General features: G+C 51.8%; 4 protein-coding genes across 4 annotated transcripts; 1 reads left to right on the top strand and 3 right to left on the bottom strand.

The window, feature by feature from the left end:
* Positions 1-686: 686 nt before the first annotated feature.
* On the bottom strand, positions 687-1,878 carry HETIRDRAFT_312120 (uncharacterized protein; the record flags this gene model as incomplete). The annotated part of the gene is made up of 2 exons (XM_009545594.1): positions 687-1,522; positions 1,587-1,878. 2 exons carry the CDS (start codon positions 1,876-1,878, stop codon positions 687-689), a joined length of 1,128 nt encoding a protein of 375 aa, XP_009543889.1.
* A 2,553-nt stretch (positions 1,879-4,431) lies between these two features.
* Positions 4,432-5,586, bottom strand: HETIRDRAFT_314148 (uncharacterized protein; the record flags this gene model as incomplete). Its single annotated transcript, XM_009545593.1, has 1 exon — positions 4,432-5,586. The coding sequence occupies one exon, from the start codon at positions 5,584-5,586 to the stop codon at positions 4,432-4,434; it is 1,155 nt and encodes a 384-aa protein (XP_009543888.1).
* A 1,194-nt stretch (positions 5,587-6,780) lies between these two features.
* On the top strand, positions 6,781-12,818 carry HETIRDRAFT_444116 (uncharacterized protein; the record flags this gene model as incomplete). Its single annotated transcript, XM_009545592.1, has 17 exons — positions 6,781-7,015; positions 7,069-7,416; positions 7,478-7,983; positions 8,036-8,626; positions 8,678-9,097; positions 9,152-9,408; positions 9,580-9,742; positions 9,862-9,957; positions 10,011-10,121; positions 10,176-10,253; positions 10,302-11,262; positions 11,311-11,504; positions 11,557-11,712; positions 11,763-11,846; positions 11,893-12,028; positions 12,085-12,209; positions 12,264-12,818. The coding sequence occupies 17 exons, from the start codon at positions 6,781-6,783 to the stop codon at positions 12,816-12,818; spliced, it is 5,016 nt and encodes a 1,671-aa protein (XP_009543887.1).
* HETIRDRAFT_381593 (uncharacterized protein) lies at positions 12,810-14,294 on the bottom strand. Its single transcript, XM_009545591.1, has 6 exons — positions 14,251-14,294; positions 14,127-14,198; positions 13,630-14,062; positions 13,551-13,571; positions 13,064-13,494; positions 12,810-13,012 (listed from the first exon to the last, which is right to left on the bottom strand). The coding sequence occupies exons 1-6, from the start codon at positions 14,278-14,280 to the stop codon at positions 12,935-12,937; spliced, it is 1,065 nt and encodes a 354-aa protein (XP_009543886.1). The 5' UTR covers positions 14,281-14,294; the 3' UTR covers positions 12,810-12,934.
* Positions 14,295-14,596: the final 302 nt, after the last annotated feature.

Below are 14,596 nucleotides of genomic sequence, written 5' to 3'. Positions count from 1 at the left end.
GCAAGGTATGGGATAAAGAAAAAATTGCATGGAACGGTGAGGTTGATATGCAGAGGGAGGCGCTTATTTTTTTATAGGGAAGCAAGTAATTTTACGTTATGATTATGTGGCATGTATGAATGGGTTTAAAGCACTAGGATTGCTGCCTGATTTCTTTAGGGAGTGGAGGGAGGGTAAATGCAAAGGAATGAGTTTAGCTGCTTGGGCAGCTTGACGAGGGGGAAAGGATGAGAGTTGCTGCTGGCACTGCGTGGGAGCAGGCAGCGGAACCCTCATCAACCATAGACCTAATTCTAGGGTTCCAGTCGTGCCTCGTGGAACCTTAGAAGACAATCTATGGTTTCGGTGATCCTTGCGAATAGGGGGGGGAGGTTGTTTGATGCACGCGCAAGTGAAGGCAGATCAAACAACTGACATTGCGAGAAGAGTATGTATGTGTAAGCAGAATATGATGACTAAAAGCAGCGAGACAGCGCGGGAACAAGAGATGGTCTGAGCAAAATGTATGCCGAAGAGACAGGGGTGGGCGAAAGCCCGTGAGGCTTTCCGATGTGCAGCAGAAAGAACGTCTAAACAGAAAACGGGGCAAGAAAGAGGTCAGCCGCGATACCCAATCGGTAGGAGTTGGCGACGCGTCTAGGCTGGCCTGGATTCCCACTATGGTAGGAAGGCAACGACGAACCTGCTCAAAGGGGGGTGCGTGCTAGTTCGGGCCGAACAGTGAGGTGGAAAAGGCTGCTGTGCACCTCAGGGTTGGCTTGCATGTAGGGCGCCATGACCTCTGAGTGGTCTCGCAGGTAGACAAGGAAAGCAGAGCTGGCCCAGCGGCCTTTGGCCCGCATGGTGTCAAAGGGTACACCCCGCAACAAATACTCTAAGGTGCCTCCAATACGGAAGCTGTGTCCGTGAAGTGGCTTTTGCTTGGCGGCGGTGGAAGCAGCAGAGATGCGGGAGAGGAATATCTTTCTAGTGAGGGGGCGGCGCGACCCGGCAACTGTATGGGTAAAAAGATGCTCGCCTGGGCGAGGGTTATTTATGAACAAATGGTTAGAAAGAGCGGCGTGCGGGTCGGACTCGTCGTTCTGTTGGGCCCAGTAGATTGCTTCGCCAGCCTTGTTTGTCTTTGTGTGGGGAATGAAAAGCTCCGTAACCTCGTCACCATTGCGGCTAGCTTTGTAGGTGATGCTGGATCGCTGGAGGTGGAGTTCTGGGTCAAAGGCTCCAAGCTTTGGGATGGTCAGTTCTCCTACCCGTGCGGCGCCATAGAAAAGCGAAGTTGCGCAAGCCCACACAGCCGCGTCAAGGGGATCGGACAAGGCCAGTTCCTTTTTGATAGCGATAAGGATGCTGGGGGTGTATGGCTCTCGCTGTCTACGTTTGGAAGCCACAGGGGCCATGGTTTTGGCAGACCGGATCATGACCTCAATTTGATCATCCTCGAGGGTCCATGGCATGCGGTGAATAATGTGCCAGGCCCTGATGCCAGCTAGATAGTTTTTTATGGTGCCAGCAGCATAAGTGCCTGCCGCCCGATGATAAGAGAGTTAGTGAGAAGAAAAAGGAAAGGGATCGCACAGCGACTGCACCTGTGAGCACAGAGATGAAGTATAATATGACGTCCGTGGAGGCAGGTGCGCGCTCAGCCTCACGGAAACCCTTATTGTCACAAGCGACGTGGAATGCGAGGAGGCCTGCAGCATATGTACTCAGGGTAGAACGTTCCCAGCCACGGCCCATGATGTCTTTTATGCGGTCTTCATCAGCTGGGGAAAGCGTGGTGCTGGAGTGCGGGGCAGTGTTCTCTGGGCGCCACTGAATGAGACGGTCAACCGCACTACAGTGGGGACGCAAAGGAGAGACGGCAGGAGTGAGGTGCATGGGGTAGGGTTTAATGGCTGGGACCGGATTGCTGTGGGCATCAGGCAGTTGAGCGTGGAAACGAGAGGGTCGCGTTTGTGCAGGGAGGAGTGGAGTCGTGAGGTTGGTGTGGCGCGCGGTAACGCTCGTAGGTAAGGGGATAATGGACGGGGAGAGGAGAACAGTGGACGAGGAGGGGAGAAATAAGCGACTAGCAACAGTAAGAGGGGCAGGCATCACTGTGGGCGGACAATTGGCTGCCAGCGTGGGGACGGAGAGGGACGACGTCGACCAGGAATGGTCGGGCTTCGTCCGGAATGAGGACGGGAGGGAGGAGAAAGCGTTGCGGAGGGTAGATACCCCGGGAGGGACCATCTGCTGGGTTGTCCTTGCTGGGGATATATCTGGGATGGACGAAAACCTCATGAGGTTTGAGGAGGTGGTGGATTCTGCGAAAGATAAGGTTTGTTTGCCGATTGCGGCTGCGGCCACTTGCCCAGGCATCAATAATGCCTTGGTTGTCTCCGTAGACTCTGAGATGATGCGCCGAGGGAGAGTCAGGGGAAAGGGAAAGGAGCGCGCGGACAAGTAGCTCAAAACCGAGCGCTTCGGCCCAACCAATGTCGCGTCCTTCCTGGTTCTAGCCCGGGGTGAGAGTCCACGCGCGCCAGCGGTCACCGATGATGATGCCAATGCCAATGGCTGAGCTGGCGTCAGAGAAGGCCCCGACATCGAGGATAGGCTCAATTCCGGGGACAGCGCGTGAGACGTCGTTGCGGGAGAGTGTTTGAGCCCACCACGCAATGTCGTTGGGGGTGTCACGGGGAGGTGTGCGGGGTTTGAAAGGGGTGTCACGGAAAACGCTTAGCATAGCCTCTAAATTTGTTAGGTAAGCTCGTCCAGACGGCACGATTAGGGAGGCATGCTGTAGCTTCCCGTGCAGTTTCTGCACGTCTAGAAGGGTGTGAGAGCGGGAGCCCTGCCACTGCGCAATCGCTGCGAGATACTTCTCTTTTTTGGAGGCGGGAATTGAGACGCGCTTCGTTTCGAGGTTCCATATGAACCCTGTGAACGGGAATTCGTGGCTGAAGGGAATGTCCTTTTCTACTTGCCATGGAATGCCAAGGTAACTTGAAATGCGATCGATGTCAGAGATGTTGCAGGTGTAGGCTTGGTCCTCGGGAGTGCGGGGGCTCCATGCGGAGAGATCCTGCACAGGAAAGGCCATGTCGTCGTCAAACTCAGCTGGCTGGTCGTTTGGTAGCGCAGGGCCTTCATACCAGATGCGGCCTCCGGCTTGCTGGGGGCCACCCGCTGAGTGGATCTGGCAGCGCCAGACCTCTCGTTTTTTATTATACTGGGAGAGGTGCTCGCGCAGTAGGCGGAAGAACACGTGGTCATCAACCCATTTTGAAATTGGGCCAAGACCTCGATGGCGCATGATGTCGACTGCACCGTCCTCAAGGTTACCGTAGCATCCCGGGGTAGAGCCGGTGCCAAAAGCACCCTGTGTATCGACAGCAAAGGCATCCCCTTCGGAAAGGCGGACTACTGTGCCCGGCCACTGCGAGGGATGAAGTGGAAGGGTACGGTATGCTTCAGAGACGTCGCGAACCGCGGCCTGAGAACCCGGAGGGAGATTCGAAACTAAGAAAGCGAAAATGGGAAAAGTGCCCCATGTGCAGGGATAATCGTCAGAGCATATGTACGAATTAATAGATGTGTGGATGGGTGAGGAGGTGTATGGGAACGAAAAATTTTGTATCAGACGAAAGACGGAAGGTTTATGAGGTTTCGGAATTAAGGATAGTGGAGATGTTTGGAAAGGGCCCAGAAGGCTTTCGACTCCAGAACGAGTAAACGGACCGAGATAGCGGCCACTCGCAAACTCATGATCAAGTATCTTCTGAAACTCAAGGGTCATCGCAGTAATGGTAGGACTATTAGGAGGGATATTAGTACGTAGGAGGGGAGGGATACCAATGTGGAAACCGTGGGCGAGACTTGGATATATAGTAGGATATTTTGACAGGAGACCGGCGTCGCGAAGAGCGTGGAGCCAGTTTCTGGCCTGATACGGGGTCAAAGGTTTAGATCTTCTCTGCGAGAGGGCAGAAAGAGGCACCGTGATCGGGGCGGCCACATCCGGAGCATTCATGCTTCTCGGGATGGGAGTTGGAGGCACAGCTACGCTCGCGCTGCCAATCGAGACAGATCTCGAAACCATGAGGGTTGAGGATCTTGCCCCGCGGGCTCCGGCGACACCGCGTGGAGGCACCATTCCAGAAAACGGTGGCGTTGCATTTTGAAACTTGGTGCTCTCGCCGGCCGAGGCAGACTGCGCAAACGACTGGGCCGGAGGCGTTTGCGCTGCGCGGAAAAGGCGCGCTAGATAGGCCAGACCGCCGATCCGGTCGGGGCGGGTAGCCCAAGGCCGGGCGAGGGGGAATGCCACGATGCGGGGAGTTGGAACGCTTTCTCTGCGTGTTATATGAGGAGGGAGAGGGGGAGCGTCTGCGGCGGTATGAGCCCGTGGAGTTCTGCGTTCTGAAATCGCGAGGGTAGGGGGGTCCATCATTTGACCTGCCAAGAGTGCAGCGGGGAGTAGACACGCGGGACGGGGTGTGACGTGGAGGGCAGAGGAGAGGAAAGGGCGCGCGGCGAGGGGTGCAGGGGCAAAACGCAGGGGGGGGGGGAGAGAGGAACGCAGGACGCAGCGCGGTAAGGGGGGGGGGGAGGGAAACCGAGGCAGCGGGGGACGCAGGAGAATGGGTGGTGCAGGGTTAGGGACGGAGGGTAAGAGAAATGCGGGGTGCTTGGAGACGGAAAGGGGGGGGGGAGGAGGTTCAAGACTGACCTTTGGGCGGATGCAAACTTCAGTTCGTTTAAGTAGGTCGTGGCGATGCGGTCCAACAAGGTTTCGTTGATGTGTCGCAAGTTAAAAGACCCTCCTGGGATCTTGAGTTGCTCGTGCCAGAGGCGGCGCGAGGAGGCTTGGTAACGCAAGAGGATGGTGTCCCCGTACTCGTGCGCATTCCTGTAAGGATGCATGTCTAGGGCGTAGAAAAACTCCTGTATGGCTTGGCGGTGCTTCAACGGCCAGTTTAAACGCTCGATCTCCGCAATGTATGTCGACTTGGCGGTGGACATTTGATACCAAGAGAGATCGTCATCGGGGATGGCTTTCTTGGACGGGCGCGTGGCTGCAAGGGACCTCAAGGCGAGGCCATCCTCGGATCTAATGAGGCCAAAGGCGTCGTCGTTGATGGTGCGTAGGTGGTTGGTAGCATCTAGGCAACCATCTCGAGTGAAATACCAAAGTTCTACATACTCGAAGAGGCGCAGTTTGTTGACTGCGAAGGGGTGCGGCCGGAGGACTGGGTGGTTCGGGATGGATGCTTCCTCGTCGAAATCTGGTGCCTTAGGCTTCTTTTTCTCGCTTTCACGATGCTCTTCCTCCGCCTGCTGCTCGGCTTCGAGGCGTCGCTGCTCGGCCTGTGCTTGAAGGAGCGCTTCGGCGTCAGCTGCCGCGATGGCATCTGCTTCTACCTGATGGTTCCAAAGTCCCCTGTCGACGTTGTTCCCGGCTGTCCAAATGTTGGCTAAGCGTTGCGCCGCCTCCGCGACTTCTGCTCCGGGCGCGATTAATTCGCGGGCCCCAGCATATATGTCTAAAGCGTAATCGGGACAGATGAGAGCATTGGGATCAACAAGGATACGAGGGGGCATGATTTGTCAGATAGGCTCGAGTGGAAAGGATGTGGTTTGTGCTATGGTGTTAAACAAATGCAAAGGAATGAGTTTAGCTGCTTGGGCAGCTTGACGAGGGGGAAAGGATGAGAGTTGCTGCTGGCACTGCGTGGGAGCAGGCAGCGGAACCCTCATCAACCATAGACCTAATTCTAGGGTTCCAGTCGTGCCTCGTGGAACCTTAGAAGACAATTAGTGTTTGTCAGCAGTATTTTATTTATTTATTTAATTTAAATCAATGCATTTATATCCCACATAGTGTAACACCAGTGGTAGCAGAAAATACAAAAGAGTGTAGCCCCATATACTCCATAGCAAGTTAAGGGCTCAGTTATGGCCCAGATTATCAGCCTAGCTAAAGCAGGCAATTAGAGAAAGCAGTCAAGTTACTCATGATCAGGATGCAGTATCTGCTGAACCCCACACCTAATTCCTTCAGCATATGCCACTCCCAATTATGGGCCAGGTGTTAGTGCATGAGCCCCACCAGATATAGGTTTTACAGTAGTGTTGTGGGTGGCACAATTATTCAGAGTGCCTTTACCACCCATGCACTTGTCACCTAGCCTGTTACAACTCCCTAGCACCTTTGATGACACAGTACACTCCACCCAGGCATTGGTTTTGCATGAATGTGGATAGTAGGAAGGTGGTTATGAGGGGCAGACACTCACCATACTAGCAAGGGGGACAAGGGCACACATAGCACCCTAGGTGGAATATAAGGTGCCACAGGCACCATTGGGAAGATGCACAATCATTCAGGGTGCTTAACCACCCATGCACTCATCACCATCCAAGTAGTTTAATGACTTTTTGGTCTGAGAGGGGGAGGGCAGGGTCCCACAAGAGGATGCAACCACAATCCCACCCCCAAGTGACTCTCCCTAAAAATATGGAAGGTCAATAGGAAAGCCAGCCCCTAGGGATGTCAAAGAGTGATAAAGGAGTGTAGTACCCACGATAGGGAAGAGTGAGGAGGGGAGAGACTCAGGACAGGCGATGAGCTAGCAGTGTCCGAATCGGGAAGGTGATGGTGCAGGTGCAAGAAGCGTTTGTCAGCAGTCAACTGCAGAGTAAGAACCTCGAATAAGCTCCATTCATAGGTGAGGATTGATTTCATGCGGCCTTTCATGCTTAGTCTCGCCGCGTGCATGCACACACAATCGTAGTATGGCAAACGATCCTTTGATTGTACCCACTGTCCTCCCTTCTGGGTCCCTTCACTTTGCGTCCGTCAACTCTGATAGCACCATCCAGGACGTGATTGAGCGTCTCATTGCCCTTGATGAGGTGACAACGGACGTCCTTGGGGATCTTCACCCCCATGGGTGGGGGATTCAGAGAATTCGAACAGAGAAGCATGGTCGTCGATGGGAAGAGGAAGAGCTAGAATCTTTGGGCGACGGTAAGATCAAGTCATCATTTACATTCCCTTCACTGGTCCCCAACCTTTCACAGGTATAGCGCCCCCATCGACACCGGTTGCGCTTTTAATGAACGACGCACCTTCAGATCCATCCTCTGAACGCCAGTTCTCGACTTTCGCGTTGACATTGCACCTCCATTCTCCCTCCCTCCGACTCGTGTCCTTTCACCCAGCTCTATCCTTGACCGTGACCTTCCTCCGTGTACCGGAGATACACGACGGCTTTCACTTCAAATCCTTCGTGTCAAGGTTTAGTACAGTGCAAGATACGATCAATGCTGTGGCTGAGGAGCTTGGACTCACAAAGTCGCTTCCTGTCCCTGGCGGAGGTACACTAGAGTACGCTCTGGAAGAGGTCTGGAACGAGGGCGATACAGAAAGTGAGATTTTTTCTACACGTATCAGTGTGTAAGCCAGTCTCATATTGATCTCTACCATCAGAATCGTCGAGATTGTCTGGAAGTTCCGTGATTTCCGTGGTTCTGGACACACCAAACATCCCCAGTCTTTTCACTGCGAACGCGAAGAGGACATTCCGTTACGTCGTTCCCGACGAGTGGTATCGTCGTTCCAAATCCCGATCTTTGTCTTCGGTAACTCGTGAACCTTCAGTATCAACTTTGAAAAAAGTTCAAGATCCCTTTTCCTCCGAGGACGAAGACGAGGGAACAGCCAAGAAGAAAGACGTTTCATCACCTCAGCCAGTTGGAAGTGGTCAGTCGGACTGGAGAAGCTCTTTATCTCCCAGTCGGTTCTCCAGTATTTTCGAGGGTTGGGTTCGTCCTGCCACACCTACATCACCTACGAAGGCGGCCGCTGTGATGACTCCGAGTGTGAGTGAGCCTACCCTCGTTCGACGTACGTCGAATGCCGGAACTGGCTCTAGTCGAAGAGATGATGTCATCGGCGATGAAGACCTCGACACTCAAGACTTCGAGGAGATGCTGGTATGTGAAGAATACACGATTGTTTCGTTCTTAGTCACTCAAGCAATTATAGAACGATCTGGGTCTGAAGGGGCCTCAGCGAGACGCGATGCAACATTTACCGTCAGACCGAAAGAGATATCTACTCGAGCAACATCGGTTATCTCGTATGGCGTCCCTCTCGAAAGCGCGGACATCGGCGATACAGCAGCCATCGTTCTCTGCTACCTACGGTCCATCTGGTGCTACCAGTATGCTTACGCGAATCGCTCAGGCTCACAAGACAGTAGAGGAAGCGCAGCCACTTCAACCGCAGACCACTGGCGGTCTTTGGTCCAGTTGGTTCAGGTCGGCAGGTGGGGATAAGGGATCAATGTCGCTGAAAGAAGACCAGACCCCCAAGTGGTACGTAGATGTCATCCGGTTGGGCAGGGCGATGGATACCAAGCTAGTGAAGCACTTGATTTCCTTGCGCATTCATTTGTCCACGGCTAATTTGGCGTGGACCAACGAGTTCGTAGAAGAAGAGACCGGGCTCCAGGTATTGGGGAGTGTGCTGGCCAGACTCGTTTCTAAAGGCGGCAAGAGAAAGGTATTGAGCGACGTTGAAGAGTCAGTTTTGCTCGAGTTGATCAAATGTTTGAGAGTACTTCTCAATACAGAGGTATGGACACATTTCTATCTGAGGGAAATTCAATTTGAATTGCTTCTCCAGGCGGGGTTTGAGCAAGTGCTGTCTTCGCCCACTATTGTGACACATATTGCCTATTCCCTTCATCATTCTTCCTTCAAGCTTCGCTCCCTAGTCTCTGACCTTCTCGCTGCGATATGCGTTCTTTCTCTGCCGGACGGTCACAAAGCGGTCCTTGCGGCTATGTCGGATTATAGAATCGCCTTCGATGAGGCCTTCCGATTTGAAGATCTCATATCTTCCTTGCGGTTGTCATTGACAGATACCGACAGCAGCGGAAGTGACTTAGCCTTCGACCGCCGTACCGAAGACAACGGTGCATGGGAAGCTCGTACTGCTTCAATGGTACTTGTCAACGCTCTCACAAACTGTCCTGAATCTCTCGAAGAACGTATCTTTCTTCGAGAGGAATTTGGACGGCGCGGCCTCAATGAAGTGATCGTTGTAAGTGCTAAGAAGGAACTCAGTGTCAGGCAATTGCTCACGTTTCACGTGCAGACACTTCGATACATTAAGCCACCAGATATGATGGTAACGCAACTCGATGTCTACACAGAAGAGAAATTTGAAGACGAGGAAGACATGCGAGAAAGAGCCGTAAGCCTCATGGAACACGGACATGAACGATCAATCTCCGATTCAGAGGCTGCTGTTGAAGAATTGGTCTCTCTCTCTAAGCAACATGTTGATATCCACTCAAAGATCGTCGGTATTTTAAAGGATTATGCAGTCATTTTGAAAAGAGAGATGGATGTGTAGGTGCTCGCGTCTAGCTTCCGTGTGCATTGCTTACATTCAGATGCCAGCCAACTTAAGACAAAGTTGATAACGGTTTCAGCCGCTTTTGTGAAACAAATGATTTATGTTCAAGGCTTGTATGGCACATTCTTCTCTGTTTGAACCAAATCTGATTTCATATGTCTCAGTGACGAAAGCTGGCAGCTTCTCCTGAAGGACTTCGCCGTATCTATACAGCACATCACCGGCCAAACCTTCGATGAAAAGGACGCTACAAGGCCAGATTCTGGCGTCGTTTTTGAACAAATATTGGAGAATCTGCACCACGAAATCGAAGAGTTAACCAGAGAGGTGAGTTCCTCATATGTTCTCTTATTCTTTGTTGCTAGAGTGTGTACGTTGATGGACTACTCTGACACACCACTGCTAGCTGGCAATTGCTCAGAAGTACTAATTCATCGATTCTACAGCGTGCCATCCTTCGCGATGAGCTTCATCAGCGGACTGCTGAACTCAATACATTGAAGTCATCTCCTCCGAGCGTCTCTTCTCCCCACGCACAAGAGGTCAGTTCCTGTCCAAGCATGGCTCGGACTCTGACCTTATCAACACCAATCAGAATTTTCAAGGCCTCGTTCAGCGGCTTGTTCAGAAGGAAAAGCAAGTTCTACAATTGCAGTCGGAGCTGGACAAGCTCAAAGCACAGAATCCAAGCGAGGGAAGGGAGCAGGTGAGCATCCATTGACAAAACCCCCACAAAGTTCATCCCTCAACGCATTAACAGGATGAGCGTATCAAACGAGATCGTGAAAAGGCAAAGTGGAATAATCTGATGGACGAAATTGCACAGTACAAGATCAAGGTCAGCATTCTTAGACATGCTCATAATATTCATTTTAAATATCTCCAGGTCAGCGAACTCGAAAGCTCGTCAATCGCGAAAGACAAAGAGGGATTGTATCTCAAACGTGCACTGGAGTCGGTCTATTCTCGATTCAGATCGAAACAAGAGGGGCGAGACTTAGACGCAGATGTGGATGCGCAACAAATGGCTGCTCGGGCAATCGAAAGCCTCACCCAGAGAGATGAAGAAATGTCAACTTTGTTGAAGGAAAACGCTGAACTCAAGGTCCAGTTGGCTGCCAAACCTCGTTTCATCACAGAGGGGGATTTTAAATCTTCAGTTGCTCCTCCGGCACCGCCCCCTCCGACTCGTCCTCCAACTCTACCTCCACCTCCACCTCCAAAGCCGACCGGAGCTGCTGGTTCACTCGTCCTGCCTCAGACTGTGAATGCTATTGCCTCTGATACGCGACCATCGTCGTCATCATCATCGCCACCGCCACCGCCACCGCCGCCACTACCACCACCACTTGCCTCTACCGCTGCTTCGCCACCGCCACCGCCACCACCACCGCCGCCGCCGCCGCCGCCGCCAGGGATGCGGGCGGCCACTAACAACCTTCCCTATATCTCTCAGGTACATACGGCAGGTCCTCCTCCCCCTCCTCCTCCTCCGCCACCGCCGCCGCCATTGCCGTCTTCTCCTTTTGGGGATTCGGGTGCTCCACGATCTCCTGCACCTCCGCCGCCTCCGCCGCCTCCACCACCTAGCGCGTTCCGAACGCCTAAATCTAAAGCAGTTGTTCCAAAGCGCCTCAAACCTTTCTTCTGGAACAAGCTAGAGTCTATCAATCTTACATCTAGCGTGTGGAATGAGCTTTCTTCCGTACCTACTTTTCACATGGATGATCTAGAAAATACTTTTGCTATGGACAACATGAGCTCGACGCTAATTCCTGTATCAGACCATAAGGCGGGGAAACAGTCAATAACAACGCTTCTGGACATCACTCGTGCAAATCACGTTGGTGAGCTCCCAACTTATCTTCTTGCTATGATCTCTCATCTTGCCATAGCCATCATGCTTTCCAGAATCAAGATGGGGCTTCCAGAGATTCGGAAGGCGTTACTGGACGTTGATGATGCGAAGTTATCAATTGACGACTTGAAAGCCATCAGCAAACAACTTCCGACATCCGAAGAAATCATTAGGCTTAGGGGATGTGATGATATCGGGAAACTTGCGAAGGCCGACCAATACTTTCACCAGGTACATAAGCGGTCCCCCTCCATCTGAACTTACGTTTCATACTCTCCCGTAGATTATGACTATCCCTCGACTATCAGAGCGTCTAGAGTGCATGATCTTCCGGCGACGTCTGGAGTTGGAGATCGAAGAAATCAGACCGGAACTGAACATTCTTCGCAGTGCATCCCGTGAAGTGCGGTCGTCAATCAGGTTCAAAGGTGTTCTTCAAGTCAGTCTTTTTTTACCTGTGTATATTCCTCTCACTTGTAGTTTCTTCAGGCTGTCCTCGCTATCGGTAATGCCCTCAATAGTTCGAGTTTCCGCGGTGGTGCGCGAGGCTTTAAGCTGGATGCTCTCTTGAAGGTAACTTAAGCACTCTGCTGATGATTCTGCCACTGATTTTGTGTAGATGCGGGAAACGAAAACGGTCAAAGGATCCGATTGTCCCACTCTGCTGCATTACCTTGCTCGTTTACTCCTTCGAACCGACTCCATGATGATAAACTTCATTGAAGAGATGCCGCATCTAGAAGCCGCTGCACGAGGTGACATTCCATACACGATATTGATAAGTGATCTTGATGTTGACTTGATTCCACAGTCTCAGTTCAAAGTATCGTTGCGTCGATATTGGCACTTACCAACGGTCTCAACCAAGTCAATGAAGAGGTCAAAAATGTGGAACTGCTACGCCTGACAAATGACCATTTTGTTCAAGTGATGCGGGTGAGCTCTAAATGTTTTGACAATGATTTTTTGCGATACCTACCGCTGGTTTAGCCTTTTGTAGGTGAAAACACGCAAAGTATAGATGCCATGAAGAAGATGGGATCTGCACTAGACATCGATCTCCGGTCTTTGCTTGCCTACTACGGCGAAGCCCCGGATTCCCCTGAAACACCTAAGCCAGAGGATCTCTTTGCCCTCATATTATCTTTCTCGTCGTCCTTGCAGGTGATTGATCACTCAATATATAACGTCGAGCTTACACTGACGGTGTGCCTACAGAAAGCTGCATTGGAGGTGCACGATGCCGAGACGAAGATCATGGTATCATCGCCTAGCATCGTAGTAAACCAACAGGAGCCAGAAGAGCTGGTAAGGCTTTATTCACCTATTCCACCATTCCCGATGCCTTATACATTCCCTCAGACGATCAAGGGAAGCAAAGAGCAAACGGATTATTTTCCAGCTTCTCAGGGTCGTACGGGAGGCCTACATTCTGTTGGACGGGGCGAAGTGGACCAGGCCATTCGCAGCATGCGCGATGGCAAGCGCAGGGCAAGGCCGCATCGCCCCGTCAACAAAATATTTTTCGACGGCGGTAGGCCATAGAGCAAATTGTTGGATTGGAATACGGATACTCCATGCTCGATACATGCCTACCTAATTTACTCAATATATCCCTGCGTTATATACACTTATGATACTACCTGCATCGAGATGCACGGTCAATTGCTTTCATTGAGGGGAGACACCCTATCACATCGAGTGACGCACTCCAAAAACATCTCGAAAAACGCAGCAACCTGACCAAACAAATCAGGACAATCACTCGATGGTAAAAAAAAAGTGCCCACATCGAGCCCTTCCGCGACGTTGCAATTTTTCCCTGTCGTGCCCCAAGAATCGTCAGACGCTCTATAATCCCAGATGTCAACGATGGTCTGCCCAGTGGTATGCAGACCAGTCAGTTCTACGTCGGTTCTGTACCTCTTGCAGGTGAATAGTTGCGGCCTCGATATGTATGCAATAGTAAGGGCATCGTGGAGAGGTGGACCGTCTTCGAATCCAAAAGTAGATCTGTACGTTTCCTTGAAGAACAAGATGAGGGTTGAAAGACTGTGTCTCAGGTTACTGGATGCCTCGACACGACCTTCGGTACCAGACACGGCGCTGGGAGACAGTAACCGGGTATGAATGGAGTTCGTGACTATGGCTTGATGTGTAATGTTGAGAGGTATCATCGTCTTGGACACTGGGGTATTAAGAACGATCTGAGCCGCTTCCGCTGAAGAAGTATGTGAATTGAACTGAGTTGGTAGTACAGTGTGTAGAGCTGCTCACGATCACACAAAATATTGAATTCTGTCGTAAAGGCCATCAGCAGTGCAGCATGGAGCAGATTCAGTCCATAGTCACGTACCTGCGACAGCGGAGCGATTACCGACACCGACACCCCCTCCCATGAACACAACCTGTTCCACGCCATCCAAAAGTTCTGGATATATGCTCACAAAAAGGGCGATATTCGTCAAAGGCCCAGTTGCTACGATTGAGACTTTGGAACCTGCGCCGCCATTCCATGTGTCTCGGATGGCCCTTGCGATTGCATCTATAGCTTTGTATTTAGGTTCGCCTTTGGATAGTCGCGCTTGGACTTCCTCTTGGTCTGTATGAGGAAACCCCTTCACCCCACCTAACCCGTCTATACCATGAATCTCCGCATCGTGTCTGGCAGGGCGAAGAAGAGGCTTTGAAGCACCCGGGAAGACCTTCACGGACGTCTCGGCAGAAAAGGCATACAAGCAGCGAGCTGCGTTGACCGCAGTGTACTCTGCATCTGTATTACCGTGCACCTATTATTGAGGAAACAACTTGTCACAAAGGGGGAGTCGCATGAATGCGAATGCACATCGATACCGTGGAGACACCAAGAAGTTGTACGTTTGGACAGTGAATAGCTAGCAGAATCGCAGCGGCATCATCATGGCCCTACGGAGGATGTTAACATCCATGTGTTGTGGATTACGATTGATGGATTTACCGGGTCGCAGTCGAGCCAAATGTAAGGCATCGCCAAAGTACAATCGAGTTCGGACCAAACCCGAGTCTCGAAAGAAATGTCCCGCGTATGTAGCAGGCTAGAGTATACATAGAGGAGAACTCTGCCGGGTCACTTTGCCGGAGTGGTTAACGGGATCGCCTGCTATTGAGCAGTATTAGCGGTTGGGCTTTGCCCGCGAGTGTTCGAATCGCTCAGGTGACGCATTTTGTCATTTTGACTGCATATAACTGGAAGAAACTCGGCCACTGCTTCACGCTCTCGTGGCCCGGAAGCCTGAAGCTTGGAGGCAGAGTCATTGAACATGAATAGTGAATACTGTTTACAA

Source organism: Heterobasidion irregulare (assembly GCF_000320585.1).
Source record: "Heterobasidion irregulare TC 32-1 unplaced genomic scaffold scaffold_03, whole genome shotgun sequence".
Lineage (NCBI taxonomy): Eukaryota > Fungi > Basidiomycota > Agaricomycetes > Russulales > Bondarzewiaceae > Heterobasidion > Heterobasidion irregulare.
The sequence above is the reverse complement of the archived record's forward strand: the minus strand, read 5'-3'. Positions and strand labels throughout refer to the sequence as shown.

What these genes read in the sequence shown, in the direction of transcription:
- HETIRDRAFT_381593 (XM_009545591.1), bottom strand. Translation starts at nt 14,280, where the DNA reads ATGCCTTACATTTGGCTCGACTGCGACCCG. An exon ending in AACTTCTTGGTGTCTCCACG is followed by an intron (nt 14,063 to 14,126) that starts GTATCGATGTGC and finishes CCTCAATAATAG; the next exon opens with GTGCACGGTAATACAGATGC. An exon ending in TAATCGCTCCGCTGTCGCAG is followed by an intron (nt 13,572 to 13,629) that starts GTACGTGACTAT and finishes CCTTTACGACAG; the next exon opens with AATTCAATATTTTGTGTGAT.